The 17,718-nt window shown below is 44.6% G+C and overlaps 1 protein-coding gene across 1 annotated transcript in view; it reads right to left on the bottom strand.

Annotated features, from left to right (window-relative positions):
* The window catches only part of LOC143923404 (uncharacterized), a 45,936-nt gene extending 29,243 nt beyond the window's left edge, over positions 1 to 16,693 (bottom strand). The window contains exons 1-2 of the mRNA XM_077447062.1: positions 16,291 to 16,693; positions 1,730 to 1,759 (exon numbers count right to left, since the gene is read on the bottom strand). Coding sequence (XP_077303188.1) covers positions 1,730 to 1,759; positions 16,291 to 16,330 — 70 coding nt within the window. The 5' untranslated portion in view covers positions 16,331 to 16,693. The remainder of the gene's footprint in view (positions 1 to 1,729; positions 1,760 to 16,290) is intronic.
* Between the last annotated feature and the right edge of the window lie 1,025 nt (positions 16,694 to 17,718).

Genomic DNA, 17,718 nt, shown 5'->3' with positions numbered 1-17,718 from the left:
GTTGTCTTGTGTCCGTACAGAGTTGCGCTTGCAAGCCTCCGGCATCCCATCCCAGTATTCCACTATCGCGTACTGATATGAGATGTCTGGGTCTGATTTTATCTCCATCACCCATGGTTCATGGTCTGGGGACACTGACTTCATTAACTCCTCTACGGTCTCAGTCGACCATTTCTCCCCTGGGAGGCTAATGACCACTGACTGACTTGGGTCGGCCTTAGCCGCTTCACACCACGCTCTGACTCCCTGTGGGTCCATGCCGGTACCTCTGGCGTGTTCACCGCTGTCTCAGAAATCCCGGATTTACGAGCCCCCACGTATAGCGATACCCTCACTTAAGAGGGCCGCAAGTTTGGTTTGGGTCCTGAGCACAGCTCCGCCAACCCCCCGGCAATCTGCACTACCCACTTTGGCACAGTTAGTATCTAGCAATACACATTAAATCGCTTATACTCTAAATATGTGTGTGTGCGTGGGTGGATAACTCAAGCTCATAGACAATCCTTGAAAGTATATAACTGACTTTACTTATTGTTTTTATAAAAGGAATAACATGAATCAAACATTTGGATTGCAACACATAATCAGGTCCCTGCAGTAACCAGTGATAAAGATAAACAGAGTAATCAGCATAATAAAGTATTGCTATGCAACTCTAACGTTGCCCTTTTTTCAGCTACTTCCCTGCATGGGTAAACTAACACCCAGCACTATCTACCTATGCAGTCAGGCCTGACTGATCTAGATGGAAGTCCAGTGAAACAATATTCGCTAGCAATCTTTCGGTGGTGCACTTGAAGAACAACTTTGTAATCCAAACGAATAATAAAGATAAAGCATCTGTCTTTAAACAGCTCTCACCACCCGGACAAGTCCAAGTCCGGTTTCTCTGCCTTTTCGTCTAGGAACAGGAATCCACCGACCTCCGAGTCTTCAATCCTTCTGGTGTACTGCAGCAAAGATGAGAAAATGTCTCTCAGGTGCAGCTAAGCTGGCAGAGGGCTCTTTGGAAAAGAGCACAAGGCCCAGGCTTTAGGCCTTGTGCCTCCAGCAGTTCAGCACAGACCTCCTCTTGCTAGGAGAGAGGGGGGTGTCCAAAGAGAGCGAACTAGGCCTCTCCCCCTCCTTATATGCCCTCCCCCATAAGTCTCTGGGGCATAACTCCAAACATCCTGGGAACCAGCGGGGTTCTGGGAACAGTAGTTTTATTGTCCTTAAAGAGACCCGCTACATATATATATATATATATATATATATATATATATATATATATATATATATATATATATATATACACAGCATCTCTCTCTCTCATTATAGATATATAGATATATATACTGTATCTCTCTCTCTCTTTGCGATTCTATCTATCTATCTATCTATATATATATATATATATATATATATATATATATATATCTATATCTATATATATATATATCTATAGATAGATAGATAGATAGATAGATAGATAGATAGATAGATAGATAGATAGATAGATAGATAATTTTTATTTTATTTTTTCACAGGAAAAATTTATTAAATTTTAACAATTACAAAATATCCAACAAAAAATAAAATTGTAATGCCGCACTTTTATTACACCAATAAAAACATACATTTAAAAATACACTACTTTCAAGACATTAAAACGAAAATCCAATTTACAAACCTTTTTTTTTTTTTTGGTTAATCCTCCAACAACAATGTATCCGTATATCACACCTACCTGTAGTAACCTTGATCTTCTCGAATGTTCCTGAGAGGAAAAGACAAACAAAGATTTGTGACTTGTAAATGATCCGATAATTCTATCTTGTTTCTTGCCTTAATTCATGTTAAATTGCGCATTTGCATGCATTGCTTTCAGGGGCGGTCTTTAACGCAGGCCAAAAAAGGGGCAGCTTCCCCCGGGCCCAGTCATTGTAGTTGGGCCCATGGCAGCTGCCCCTTGAGCCCGCACTGCCCGCAAATAGTTGATAAGTGGATTTGAGAGGGCCCAAGAAAAAAAAATTCCCCAGGGTCCAATCAATATTAAAGACGGCCCTGATTGCGTTAAGGCGGCTCAATCAAATAAGTGGGCTACTAATACACCATAAGGCAAAAAAAAATTAAAAATGAAAAATGAATATGCCCAAATGGTGCACAAGCATTCTCCTGGAACGGATTATGCTCATAATCCAAGGTTCCACTGTACTTATGAACATGTGATTTTATTTTATTTTTAATACATTTGCAAAGATTTCAAACTTTTTTCACGTTGTCATTATGGGGTACGGTTTGTAGAATTTTGTGGAAAATAATGAATTTAATCCATTTAAAAAAAAAAGGCTGTGACATAACAAAATGTGGAAAAAGTGAAGCTCTGTGAATACTTTCCGGATGCACTGCACTTCAACACCAAGACGGGCCACCCAAAGGTTTAAAAATCGCTGCTGGAAAGATCCATACCGGAAGGGACTAGTCTCAGACCTATACGCTTTCTTGACCGACTTGATAGGCCCCTCTGGCCCACTCACCTACACAGCACAATAGGTGGCTGACTTCCCCAGATTTGACTGGCCACCTCTAAATGCTCCCAGAACATCTTTGCTTTTAAAACGACTCTCACAACGGTACCTGACCCCCTGACTGCATATCTACATTGACCTCCTCTGTATCCCCCATGTGCTTTTGTGGTTGTAGGGAACGTGGCATCTTATTTCACACCTGGTGGTCTTGTCCTAATGCAACCCAGCTTTGGAATATTGGTCTACACCAGGGGTTAGGCAACTACGGACCTCCAGCTGGTTTGCAACTACAAGTCCTATGAGACATTGCAAGACCCTAACAATCACAGACTCTTAGCCCCTGTACACACGGTCGGACATTCTGCCAACCAAATCCGTTGGATTTTGTCCGTCGGATCTTGTCCGAAACTGTTGCATGCACACGATGGGACAAAGTTGTCGGAAAATCCGATCTTTCAGAACGTGATGCCGTAATTTCGTTACAATGGGACTACGTTCAGGCTAGTAGCCAATATCTTTGATGTAGGAATTTGATCTGAGCATGCGTGGCACTTTGTCCGATCGGAATTCTCTACACATGATCGGAGTATGTCCGACCGGCCCAGTTTGTTGGAAAATATTTCCAACAAGTTGGAAAATTGGGTCCGACGGATATTCCGACGGAATCAGTCCGATGCAGACCACACACAGTCGGATTATCCGACGACACGGTCCGATAGGACACATTCTGACGGATTCTCCGACCGTGTGTACGGGGGCTTAGAGGCGGAGGCATGATGGGATTTGGAGTTTTACCACACTTGAAGGGCCGAGGTTTCCTCCATGATCAGATTTGCTGTCCTCAATGTTTCCTTACCCCATAACCACTGGGAGGTTCTACTCCACGAGCCGATTCTATCCCTAACAATGAATCAGAAGAAGCTGGTGAGATTGATGTTTTTTCGACTACCCAGCAGACACTAGCCAGAACTGGGAGACAAGCATCTATTAATTTCACCGAAGTTAAGTGTAGCGCCAGCTCCTGAAGAGCACGTGCTATGTGTTTTTCTCTATTTAAAGTTTCTAAAACCGCAGTTTGGTTTTGGGCTTAACTATACCAAATTATGGTTTCAGTACCAGTCTAGCTGGATTGCACTGTGTTCTGCTTAGCCACAGGTGGCGCTGTCATCACTGGCAAGTGTGAGAATGCAGTTCAGCTGGGCACATTGAGTGCCACTTTTTCTTGGAACCAGCCCAGTGGGAGTGTCATCTTGCTGTGCACTCTGGGAGGGGGTACTTAAGGAACTGAGATCACGTGCTTCTGGGTTCCAGTCCAGAAGATCTTTCTGTCTCTTTGGTCCTGGTCCTTCTGACCAGCCCCCATGGCCAGGGCAGGGCTTAGGGTGGTTGGGGCCCCTGGGCTTGAGTCACTTTCGGGCCCTACCTTCTATAGATTACCGTATTTATCAGCGTATAACACACGCCCGAAGTTTAGGAGGGAAATTTAAGGAAAAAACTTTTAGGAGGGAAGTTTAAGGAAAAAACTTACATTTAAATGCCCTTCAATGCAGCCTTATCAGTGTCCATCTGCAGCCTTGCCCATCCATCTGCAGCCTAGCCCAGTGTCATTGCAGCTTTTTCATTGCAGTCTTGAAGTTTAAAAATGGCGCCGCCAAGATACAGAGTCCTGTCTATCTTGGCGGCTCTCGGGTCCTCTCGCAGTCCCGAGCAGAGCCGAGAGTAGCTGAGTGTACTTGGCTTGGCTCACAGTCACGCCCAGTCCCTGTGTTATGTCCATGATAGGGCAGAACTGGGCGTGACTGTGAGCGGAGCCGAGCACGCTCGGCTATGTATCTCGGCAGGGCCCCCTATTGGGTGGGGCCCATGGGCTTGAGCCCAGTCAAGCCCAATGGTAAGTCCAGCCCTGCCCATGGCTCTCATGGCCTGGGGTGCGGATCCATCCAATTCCAAGTCTCGGGGCTGGCTAGCCTGAGGCAAAGTAACTGGAAGGAGGATTCAAAGGTGGTCCGGTGCCGTCTCATATGTGGAGAGGCCCAGCAACTGAGGAAGCAACCAGGGGAGGACTTTTCGGGAGAAGGTCATGCTGAAGGCTGGCTTCTCAGAAAGAGCCTGGAGGCTCAGAGGAAAGACACCAAGTGAATCTGCACTCGTACGGTATCGCCGGACCGGCTGCAAGATACTGGTACCATATGAGGGCTCTCTAAATTTGTCTACATCCTTCAGTTACTACAAGTGTTCTACAACAAGTCTGTGGCAGAGGCTTTGCTTTATCTGAACACTCTAGCGGCTGCTAGGCCTAGTGAGAGGAGGACTATCCGGTAGCTGTGAGAATCCAGTTGTGAGTGGCTATTCTCTGGATTTCTATAGTGAGAGACTTTCTGTTTTGAGCAGTTCCAAGAGTACCTGAACTTTCTACCTAAACCCTCCAACCCTCATTGAGTGACTGTGTTTTGTCTACTCTTTTTTGCAAATAAAAGTCCCAAAAGCGGATCCAGTGTCAGTTTTTTACAATTCTTTGGGCCATCTTCCTCGGGAAATCCTAGACGTACACGAGGTCAAGAAGGTAACGGTAAGCCCAACAAATCAGCCTCTCCTGTTCAGTTCAGTGGGGTCAGTGCTACATAAGCATAGGCTCATGGGAACTAAGGTGCATGAGAAGCTCACCTCCATCTCAGATCCTAACAATTTGGGACCCCTGGATCACGTACAATGCTCAAGTGAACATAGACTGTACCCTGCTCTCATTGTGAATGCACTCTGCAGCCTGTAGATGCTGGACCATGAAGGAATTTCCCTAGCACTTCTCCCTCCCGCTCTCTTCTCTTCCTACTCCTAGGAAAACTCCTCGCTCTTCACTTCCTTCTACTTTCTCCTCATATCTACCCCTTCTCCCTTTCCCTCTCTATTGTCTTCCTTCATTTTGTAGATTTCCCCTCTTCCCTCCACATATTGGAGTGCTCGTTGTTGATTGTAAAGAACAAACTTTGTCGTTGGGTACCAGGCTCGGACTGGGACAAAAAATAGGCCCAGGCATTTTAGACTGAGCAGCCAATTTTTCCTGGGACCAGGGGGGGGGGGGGGGTTCGTTTTTGGGGGCAGTTGATGGAGGGAAATTCAAAATTGGTACTCCGCACTGTAATGTAAAGAGGCACTGGGATATAGAGGGGACTGCACTATAAAGGGGCACTGTGATGATTACAGTGCCCCTTTACAGTGCAGTCCCCATTATATCACAGTGTCTCTTTACATTACAGTGTCCCTAGCAATCACAGCCCCCTCATCACATTGCCCCTAGCAATGACAGCCCCCTCATCATAGTGTCCCTAGCAATGACAGCCCCCTCATCACAGTGCCCCTAGCAATCACAGCCCCCTCATTACAGTGCCCCTAGCAATGACAGCCCCCTCATCACAGTGCCCCTAGCAATGACAGCCCCCTCATCACAGTGCCCCTAGCAATCACAGCCCCCTCATTACAGTGCCCCTAGCAATGACAGCCCCCTCATCATAGTGTCCCTAGCAATGACAGCCCCCTCATCACAGTGCCCCTAGCAATCACAGCCCCCTCATCACAGTGCCCCTAGCAATCACAGCCCCCTCATCACAGTGCCCCTAGCAATCACAGCCCCCTCATCACAGTGCCCCTTGCAGTCATGCTCCCTTTTCTCTCTACCCCTGTTCTGTCTGATTAGGTGACCCATCAGATTTTGTAACGGAAGTGATGTTCCCTCGTGGCCATCTTGGTACACCCCGCACTCGGCCGCAGTAAGCCTACAGTTAGAAGGTGGCACGTGGACATCTTTTTACACCCACCGAAGTCTTGCATTTCACACTTATTCTTACCAGTAAACTCAGCTTATATAGTGAAATACAGTATTTTGAAATGTGTCAGACTGTTTTGATGTTGAATTTTTAAAGCAGCAGTGTTTTGTCAGATTAGCAAACCTGTGAGATCAGCAGGCTTGCCTCTGCTTTTAAAATGTAACATTAAAAGAGTCAGATGGATTTCAAAATACTGTATTTCACTATATAAGCCCAGTTTACTGGAAAAAAATTAAGTGTATAAGGCTCCAGTGGGTGTAAAAAGATGTCTGCTTGATGCCTTCTGACTGTAGGCTTAGTGCGGATGAGTGTGCGGGGTGTACCAAGATGGCCATGATGGAAAGTCACTTCCGTTACAAAATCTGACGGTTGCCTAATCTGATGGAACACCCCCTTTAACACTCTACCTCCCCTGCACAGTCCTAACTTCGGCAGGGCAGGGGCAGGATTCAGCCTGTGTGTCCTCTCCAGGGTCTCTCACCCCCCTGACGATGTCCTCCTATCAGCAGGGCTGATGGCAGGAGAAGCTGCAGTTTCCGGTTGTTACTATGAAAAGACTCCCACCCTCTGTGCAGATCTCCAGTTCCTCCGGCCCCCTGCTCCGATAATACAGTGCCTTGAAAAAGTATTCATACCCCTTGACATTTTCCACATTTTGTCATGTTACAACCAAAAATGTAAATGTATTTTATTAGGATTTTATGTGATAGACCAACACAAAGTGGCTCATAATTGTGAAGTGGAGAAGGAAAATTATAAATGGTTTTCAAAATAAATATATGAAAAGTGTGGGGGGCAGTTGTATGGCGCCCCCCGGAGTCAATACTTTGTAGAACCGTCTTTCTCAGCAATTACATCAACAAGTCTTTTTGGGGATGAGCTGGTAGAGACATCCCCAAAAAGACTTGCACATCTAGAGAGGGACATTTCTGCCCATTCTTCTTCTTTGCAAAATATCTCAAGCTCTGTCTGATTGGATAGAGAGCGTCTGTGAACAGCAATTCTCAATTGGATTAAGGTCTGGACTTTGTCGGGGCTATTCTAAAACATGAATATGCTTTGATCGAAACCATTCCATTGTAGCTCTGGTTGGATGTTTCTGGTCGTTGTCCTGCTGGAAGGTGAACCTCCGCCCCGGTCTCAAGTCTTTTGCAGACTCTAACAGGTTTTCTTCTAAGATTGTCCTGTATTTGGCTCCATCCATCTTCCCATCAACTCTGAGTAGCTTTCCTGTCCCTGCTGAAGAAAAGCAACCCTACAACATGATGCTGCCACCACCATGTTTCACGGTGGGGATGGTGTTTTCTGGGTGAAAAGCCTGTGTTGGTTTTCCGCTACACATAGCATTTTGCTTTTAGGACAAAAAGTTCAATTTTGGTCTCCTCTGACCAGATCACCTTCTTCCACATGTTTGTTGTGTCCCCCACATGGCTTCTCACAAACTGCAAACTGAACTTCTTATGACTTTCTTTCACCAATGTCTTTCTTCTTGTCACTCTTCCATGAAGGTCAGATTTGTGGAGAACACGACTAATAGTTGTCCTGTGGACAGATTCTCCCCCCTGAGCTGTGGATCTCTGCAGCTCCTCCAGAGTTATCATGGACCTCTTGGCTCTTCTCTGATGAATGCTCTCCTTGCCCGGCCGGTCAGTTTAGGTGGACGGCCATGTCTTGGTAGGTTTGCAGTTGTGCCATACTCTTTCCACTTTCGGATGATGGATTGAACAGAGCTCCGTGAGATATTCAAAGCTTGGGAGATTTTTTTTTTTATAACCTAACCCTGCTTTATACTTCACAACTTTATCCCTGACCTGTCTGGTGTATTCCTTGGCCTTCATGATGCTGTTTGTTCACTAACTGTCTGAATGGTATTGATAAACATTAAGTCAAATGCTTCTATTTTGATAACTGCAGCTGTAGAACTTCCAAATGTAAAAAAGAAACTCGCTTCATTTTCAGAGCTGATAATTGCTGATAACTGGGAGGGGGGTGCAGCAGAGAGGTAGAAGGGCTGTAAAAGCTACACACATCCTGTGTACTTTGATAAAAAATTTTGGGTGCCCAGTGTGCCCAACTGGTTTAACCAGTTACCGACCAGCGCACGCCGATGTACGTCGGCAGAATGGCACGGGCATGCAAATGGGCGTACCTGTACGTCCCTTTAAATTTGCCGCCCTGCCATCGCGAGCGCCCCACCGGCAGGACCCCTGTGAGTCCGGTCGCAGGTCCCGCGGACTCGATCGCCGCGGGCATACCCGCGATTGTCTCACGGGGCTGCTGAACAGAGAGATGCCGTTGTAAACAGCATTTCCCCATTCTGCCTAGCAACTAGTGAAGCTGATCTCTGCTCCATGTGATTGGAGCAGAGATCAGTGTTCACTAAATGAAAGCCCAGCCCCCAACAGTTAGTAACACACCCCTAGGAACACTTAACCCCTACACTGCCACCCACTGGTTAACCCCTTCACTGCCAGTGTCATTTACACAGGAATCACTGCATTTATATAGCACTGATTGCTGTATAAATGACAATGGTCCCAAAAATATGTCAAAAATGTCCGATGTGTCCGCCGTAATGTCGCAGTCACAATAAAAATCGCTGATCACCACCATTACTATTAAAAAAAATTATTAATAAAAATGCCATAAAACTATCCCCTATTTTGTAAACGCTATAACTTTTGCGCAAACCAATCAATAATCACTTATTGCGATTTTTTTTTACCAAAAATATGTAGAAGAATACGTATCGGCCTAAACTGAGGGGAAAAAAAATGTTTTTTTATATATTTTTGGGGGATATTTATTATAACAAAAAGTAAAAAATAATGCTTTTTTTCAAAATTGACACTCTATTTTTGTTTATAGCGCAAAAAATAAAAACCGCAGGGGTGATCAAATACCACCAAAAGAAAGCTCTATTTGTGGGAAAAAAAGGACATCAATGTTGCTTGGGAGCCACGTCGCACGACCGCGCAATTGTCAGTTAAAGCGACGCAGTGCCGAATCGCAAAAAGTGGTCTGGTCTTTGGCCAGTAAAATGGTCCGGTCTGTAAGTGGTTAAAGTGTACGTCAAGCCAAAACTTTTATTTTGGGTTTCAGCTAGAAGGGGTTTGGATTGGAACCCCTGTCTATCCATGGTTCCCTTACTATTGGGAAACACTGAGAAATAAAAATCGAAAGCCTCGCGCACACGGTACGATTGTTGGCCAACCGAGCGTCTGATTTTTGTCAAAGGGGTGTGTGCCAGGATCTTGTCTTGCATACTAATGGTACATAATTGTCATGATGCAAACATGAAAATAGTGAGGTACTACGAGGAATTTCAGCTCTTGAGCGCCACCTTTTGGGCCCCTTTGGTTAATTTCGTGTTTACTGAGCATTGATTCCGAGCATGCGTGTTTGTACTTTCGACTTTTGTGTGACGGATTTGTGTACTGACCATATGGAAATCTGACATCAAACCGTTATCCGACGAAAATTTACTAGCCTGCCATCCAACATTTGTTGGCTGAAAGTTGGACAACAATTGTCAAAACGAGCGTACTAACGGTAAGATTTTAGGGCAACAGTCTGTCAACAGACAATCCCCTGCCAACAATCATACCGTGTGTACGAGGCTTAAGAAGGGTCTAGCACAGCCTTTCTCAACCTTTTTGACACGGAGCAACCCTTGACATAATTCTCCAGTCTTGGGGAACCCCTGCCAAAAATTAGAACTCTGCAACTCCTGATACATTAGTGTGATGGTCAGTGGGAAGAATGGTCCTTACACTTGTGGTCATTGGGAAGAATTACCTCCTTACAGATAGCTAAAAAGATCAATGGTGTCGGTGGGAACTTATTCGAGAGGCAGAAATGGCCCAATGCTGAAGGAACCCCTACAACCTCTGGAGGAACCCTAGAGTTCCACAGAACCCTGGTTGAGAATCACTGGTCTAGCATCACCTTGCTCTGCTAAGGAATAGCATGTTTATTTCTGCCTGTGTTGGGATTGGAAAGTTCCCCTCACCTCCTATCTGATAAAATCTGCTAATGAAACTCTAAGTGACTACAAAGTGGCCACATCTTTCGCCACTTGATCCACTCCAGTGAGTTTCTGTCCTGGAGGCACAACAGAAAGTGAGAGGATTCATCTACAATGGATAAATTCCTACTTAGATAAAATCATCTGACCGACACCCTAAAGGAGCCGTCCTACACGTTATTAGGAATGTTGTTCCAATATGCTAACAAGTCTTTTATTCTGTAAGTACAAACCCTGATAATTAGGCTCTGGAGAGCCTTCAAAATGCAATAGCTCCACCTGTGACTCTCATTTTGGCACATAAAGTTCAACTGGACCCATTAAGCTAAATTGGCACTCCCACTAAATGATAATCTTTTTGAAAAATTAGATATAGCTATCATTGAAAATATTGAAACTGCAGAGGAAAACAAGGTTTTTTTTGTTTTTTTGGAGGGCTTTTTTTTGCAAATGAGCACACAATGTGGCCTGGTAGTGAGGAGGTGATTATAATTTTGGGATACTTCACTCGAGAGATCCCATACAGAAAGAAGGAGGTCCTGATTCCTCTATATAGATCTTTAGTTATCACTAGAGGGGTCACCAGTAGGAGGAAGGAGGTCCTCATTCTCCTATATATAGATCCAAAATTATCACTAGACGGATCAATAGAGGGATCACCAGTAGGAGGAAGGAGGTCCTGATTCCCCTATATAGATCTTTACATCACTAGAGGGTCACCAGAAGGGGGAAGGAAGTGATGATTCCTCTATATAGATCTTTAGTTATCACTAGAGGGGTCACCAGTAGGAGGTCCTCATTCTCCTACATAGATCCAAAATTATCACTAGACGGATCAATAGAGGGATCACCAGTAGGAGGAAGGAGGTCCTGATTCCCCTATTTAGATCTTTACATCACTATAGGGGTCACCAGAAGGGGGAAGGAGGTCCTGATTCCTCTATATAGATCTTTAGTTATCACTAGAGGGGTCACCAGTAGGAGGCCCTCATTCTCCTACATAGATCCAAAATTATCACTAGACGGATCAATAGAGGGATCACCAGTAGGAGGAAGGAGGTCCTGATTCCCCTATTTAGATCTTTACATCACTATAGGGGTCACCAGAAGGGGGAAGGAAGTCCTGATTCCTCTATATAGATCTTTAGTTATCACTAGAGGGGTCACCAGTAGGAGGTCCTCATTCTCCTATATAGATTCAAAATGATCACTAGACGGATCAATATAGGGATCACCAGTAGGAGGAAGGAGGTCCTGATTCCCCTATACAGATCTAGACATCACTATAGGGGTCAACAGAAGGGGGAAGGAAGTGGTGATTCCTCTATATAGATCTTTAGTTATCACTAGAGGGGTCACCAGTAGGAGGAAGGAGGTCCTCATTCTCCTATATAGATCCAAAATTATCACTAGACGGATCAATAGAGGGATCACCAGTAGGAGGAAGGAGGTCCTGATTCCCCAATACAGATCTAGACATCACTATAGGGGTCACCAGAAGGGGGAAGGAAGTGGTGATTCCTCTATATAGATCTTTAGTTATCACTAGAGGGGTCACCAGTAGGAGGTCCTCATTCTCCTATATAGATCCAAAATTATCACTAGACGGATCACTAGAGGGATCACCAGTAGGAGGAAGGAGGTCCTGATTCCCTTATATAGATCTTTACATCACTATAGGGGTCACCAGAAGGAGGAAGGAAGTCCTGATTCCTCTATATAGATCTTTACATCACTATAGGGGTCACCAGAAGGGGGAAGGAAGTCCTGATTCCTCTATATAGACCTTTATATGACTAGTGGGATCACCAGAAGGTGGAAGAAGGTCCTAATCCCCCTATATAGATCTTTTGTTATGACTAGAGGGATCACCAGCAGAAGGAAAGAGATTCTGTAGACTCTATATAGATCTTTGTATCACTAGATGGGTCACCGGCAGGAGGAAGGAGGTTCTGATTCCTCTATATAGATCTTTACATCACTATAGGGGTTACCAGAAGGGGGTCCTGATTCCTGTTTACAGATCTTTATATAACTAGAGGGGTCACCAGCTGGAGGAAGGAGGTCCTGATTCCTCTCTATAGATCTGTATATCACTAGTAAGGATGAGCCGAACACCCCCCGGTTCGGTTAGCAACCAGAACCTGTGAACAGACCTAAACTTTGTGTGAATTTTAGAACCCTATTACAGTTTATGGGACTCGAACGTTCAAAATCTAAAGTGCTAATTTTAAAGGCTAATATGCAAGTTATTGTCCTAAAAAGTGTTTGGGGACCCGGGTCCTGCCCCAGGGGACATATATCAATGCAAAAAAAAGTTTTAAAAATGGCAGTTTTTTCAGGAGCAGTGATTTTAATAATGATTAAAGTGAAACAATAAAAGTGTAATATTCCTTTAAATTTCATAGCTGGGGGGTGTCTATAGTATGCCTGTGAAGGGGCGCATGTTTCCCGTGCTTAGAACTGTCCCTGCACAAAGTGTCATTTCTGCAGGAAAAAAAGTCGATTAAAATCACTTGCGGCTATAATGAATTGTCAGCTCCCCGTAATACAGAGAACAGTCGTTGAAAATCATTGATTAGAAAAAAAAAAGCGTGGGGTTCCCCCAAATTCAATTACCAGACCCTTCAGGTCTGGTATGGATATTAAGAGAAACCCTGCGTCAAATTTTTTTTAAAAATGACGTGGGGTTCCCCCTAAATATCCTGAAGGGTCTGGTATGGATTTTAAGGGGAACTCCACGCCAAATTTAAAAAAAAATGCCGTGGAGTTCCCCCTTCAGGTCTGGTAGGGGGAACTCCACGCCATATATTTTTTTTATTTGGCGTGGAGTTCCCCTTAAAATCCATACCAGACCTGAAGGGCCTGGTAATTGAATTTGGGGGAACCCCACACTTTTTTTTTTTATCAATGACTTTCAATGACTGTTCTCTGTATTACGGGAGCCGACAATTCATTATAGCCGTGAGTGATTTTAAATGACCTTTTTTCCTGCAGAAATGACACTTTGTGCAGGGACAGTTCTAAGCATGGGAAACATGCGCCCCTTCACAGGCATACTATAGACACCCCCCAGGTATGAAATTTAAAGGAATATTACACTTTTACTGTTTCACTTTAAGCATTATTAAACGGCCGTTTTTAAAACTTTTTTTTTGCATTGATACATGTCCCCTGGGGCAGGACCCGGGTCCCCAAACACTTTTTAGGACAATAACCTGCATATTAGCCTTTAAAATTAGCACTTTAGATTTCTCCCATAGACTTGTACAGGGTGTGCCGCAGCTTTTCGAATTTGCCGCGAACACCCCAAATTGTTCACTGTTCGCCGAACAGGCGAACAGGCAATGTTCGAGTCGAACATGAGTTCGTCTCGAACTCGAAGCTCATCCCTACTCACTAGAGAGATCACCAGCAGGAGGAAGGAGGTCCTGATTCCTCTATATAGACCTTTATATGACTAGAGATATCACCAGCAGGAGGAAGGAGGTTCTGATTCCTCTATATCAGGAGTCTCAAACTGGCGGCCCTCCAGCTGTTGCAAAACTACAAGTCCCATGAGGCATCGCAAGACTTATGCCCCGTACACACGAGCGGACTTTTCGACATCCAAACTCCGACGGACTGAGTCCGGCGGACTATCCGATCGTGTGTGGGCTGCAACGGACTTTAGCGAAGCTAAAGTCTGACGGACTTTAGAAATGAAGCATGCTTTAAATTTTCCCGACGGAACTCCGCCGGACCCGGTCCCCTTTGAAAAATCTGCTCGTGTGTGTGCTACTCCGACGGACTAAAACCGACGCTAGGGCAGCTATTGGCTACTGTCTATGAACTTCCTACGTCGAATCCAGTCGTACGTCATCACGTTCGACTCCGTCGGAGTTTGGTGTGATGGTGTGTGGTCAAGTCCGTTCGGTCGAAAAGTCCGCCAGAACTCCGTCGGAACTCCAGCGGAACTCCGGCGGAACTCCTTTGGAGGTCTGTCAGACTTAATCCCTCTCGTGTGTACGGGGCATAACAGTTACAAGCATGACTTCCACAGGCAGAAGCATGATGGAATTTGTAGTTTCGCAACAGCTGGAGGGCCACCAGTTTGAGACCCCTGCTCTATATAGATCTTTATATCACTAAAGGGATCACCAGCTGGTGTAAGGAGGTTCTGATTCCTCTATATAGATCTTATATCACTAGAGGGGTCACCAGCGGGAGGAAGGAGGTCCTGATTTCTCTATATAGATCTTTTGTTATCACTAGAGGGATCACCAGCAGGAGGAAGCAGGTCCTGATAACTCTATATAGATCTTTATATCACCAGAGGGATCACCAGCAGAAGGAAAGAGGTTCTGATTCCTCTATATAGATCTTTATATCACTAGAGGGATCACCAGCAGGAGGAAGGAGGTCCTGATTCCTCTATATAGATCTTATATCACTAGAGGGGTCACCAGCGGGAGGAAGGAGGTCCTGATTCCTCTATATAGATCTTATATCACTAGAGAGATCACCAGAAGGAGGAATGAGGTCCTGATTCCTCTATATAGATCTTATATCACTAGAGAGATCACCAGAAGGAGGAATGAGGTTCTGATTCCTCTATATAGATCTTATATCACTAGAGAGATCACCAGCAGGAGGAATGAGGTCCTGGTTCCTCTATATAGATCTTATATCACTAGAGGGATCACCAGCAGGGGGAAGGAGGTTCTGATTCTTCTATATAGATCTTTATATCACTAGAGGGATCACCAGCAGGAGGAAAGAGGTCCTGATTCCTCTATATAGATCTTATATCACTAGAAGGATCACCAGCAGGAGGAAGGAGGTCCTGATTCCTCTATATAGACCTTTATATGACTAGTGGGATCACCAGGTTCTGATTCCTCTATATAGACCTTTATATGACTAGTGGGATCACCAGGTTCTGATAACTCTATATAGACCTTTATATCACTAGAGGGATCACCAGGTTCTGATAACTCTATATAGACCTTTATATCACTAGAGGGATCACCAGCAGGAGGAAGGAGGTCCTGATTCCTCTATATAGATCTTCATTAAGAATACTATGTCCATTTATGTAGGCCTAACTCGGTTGTATGGACTTTAATGGTACTTATATGGACAGCGACACAAGATAGTCTAAAAAAGTTTTATTTATTTTTTTACAACAAACTGATATACTGAACTAACTTACATACATATACTGAAAAAGATAGAACGAGTCCAGAGATGGGTAATGAAAATGGTGAAAGGTCTGATGGATAAAATAAATTAGAAGAGACCTTTAACTACATGAAGGGTGCGAATAACGTTTAGAAGGACAGTATTTTCAATATGAAGTTAACATCAAGAACTCTGCAACATAACCCCAAACTAGCAGGAGAAAAGTTTAAAACTAACCTTAAAAATCATTTTTTAATTATTTTTTTTTGAAAGAGTAGTTGATGCTTGGAATAGACTTTCAGCAGAGGTAGTTAATTACTCAACATTTTTTTTTGCCATCTGAGTCCCATTGGGGAGATTTCTCTTCACTTCCTGTCCCATAGCCAAACAGGAAGTGAGAGATAATCCCTCCAAAGTGAGGAAATCCCTTGGAAGATCTCCCCTCTCTTCCTGTTCTGGTGGCAACCCCCCAGTTTGGGATTTTGTTTTCATTTTCGATGATATTGATAAACAGGACAAATAGAGAGAGTGAATCTCCCTAAAGAGGTCACACCTGAGAGGAGTTCTAATCCTTCTCCACTCTATTTAAACCTAAAAAAGACCAAAAAAGTCTTTGGTTATGCTTTGAGAGTGTTTGTTACATTGTGTCAGACGCAGAACACAATTGTCCATCTAGCACAACCTTCCCGGAAGTCTCCTGAAGGCCCCATACTCCAAGTGACCATCTCTGACTGTGATGTGTGAGGAGCAAAGGCCGGGAGTCACTCACCTACGAGGAAGAAGGTCCACAAGACTCTCGGCAGGTACATGGGTGTCTCTCGCTCGCTGTGACTACTAATCTCTGGCTGGGAATTGCATTTATTACTTGTCAGCCAGGGGAATGCAGGTCAACCAGTTCTGTATGATAAATATGAACCAAAATAATTGCCCCGAGGTCTATAACGACATCGTCACTCCTCTGCCCTAGGTGGCATCTAGGAGGCTGTGCCACCATCTTATATGTCCTACATGGGAGGGCACACTGGCTCCTCTAGTTCCTTGAGCGGCGCATGTTTTCCACACCTTCAGGTGAAAGCAGAGCTCTACTACCTTACAGCTTACTCAGGATAGGCCGAGACTGGCAATTTCTGTTACTTCATTTCTTGATTAAAATCTGGCGTGTTCAGTCATGACCTGTTTGTGGTTTTCGTTTTCATCGGAGAAGATACAGAAGAGATTACCGGATAGGCAACTGAGAACCCGAACTGATCAGAAGACACTCAATCCAAGATGTCCACGACTAGTTTAGCAGCGTCTGTATATGTCGGTTAACAGTGACAGCTGCAGCCTTCTAATACAATGACAGCTGCAGCCTTCTAATACAGTGACAGCTGCAGCCTTCTAATACAGTGACAGCTGCAGCCTTTTAATACAGTGACAGCTGCAGCCTTCTAATACAGTTACAGCTGCAGCCTTCTAATACAGTGACAGCTGCAGCCTTCTAATACAGTGACAGCTGCAGCCTTCTAATACCGTGACAGCTGCAGCCTTCTAATACAGTGACAGCTGCAGCCTTCTAATAAAATGACAGCTGCAGCCATCTAATACAGTGACAGCTGCAGCCTTCTAATACAGTGACAGCTGCAGCCTTTTAATACAGTGACAGCTGCAGCCTTCTAATACAGTTACAGCTGCAGCCTTCTAATACAATGACAGCTGCAGCCTTCTAATACAGTGACAGCTGCAGCCTTCTAATACAGTGACAGCTGCAGCCTTTTAATACAGTGACAGCTGCAGCCTTCTAATACAGTTACAGCTGCAGCCTTCTAATACAGTGACAGCTGCAGCCTTCTAATACAGTGACAGCTGCAGCCTTTTAATACAGTGACAGCTGCAGCCTTCTAATACAGTGATGAATGCAGCCTTACAGCACAGTGACAGCTGCAGCCTTCTAATACCGTGACAGCTGCAGCCTTCTAATACAGTGACAGCTGCAGCCTTCTAATAAAATGACAGCTGCAGCCATCTAATACAGTGACAGCTGCAGCCTTCTAATACAGTGACGAATGCAGCCTTACAGCACAGTGACAGCTGCAGCCTTCTAATACAGTGACAGCTGCAGCCTTCTAATACAGTGACAGCTGCAGCCTTCTAATACAGTGACAGCTGCAGCCTTCTAATACAGTGACAGCTGCAGCCTTTTAATACAATGACAGCT

Source organism: Lithobates pipiens, unplaced genomic scaffold (genome assembly GCF_037356315.1).
Source record: "Lithobates pipiens isolate NorthernLeopardFrog02 unplaced genomic scaffold, aLitPip1_a1.2 Scaffold_22, whole genome shotgun sequence".
Taxonomy (NCBI): Eukaryota; Metazoa; Chordata; class Amphibia; order Anura; family Ranidae; genus Lithobates; species Lithobates pipiens.
The sequence above is the reverse complement of the archived record's forward strand: the minus strand, read 5'-3'. Positions and strand labels throughout refer to the sequence as shown.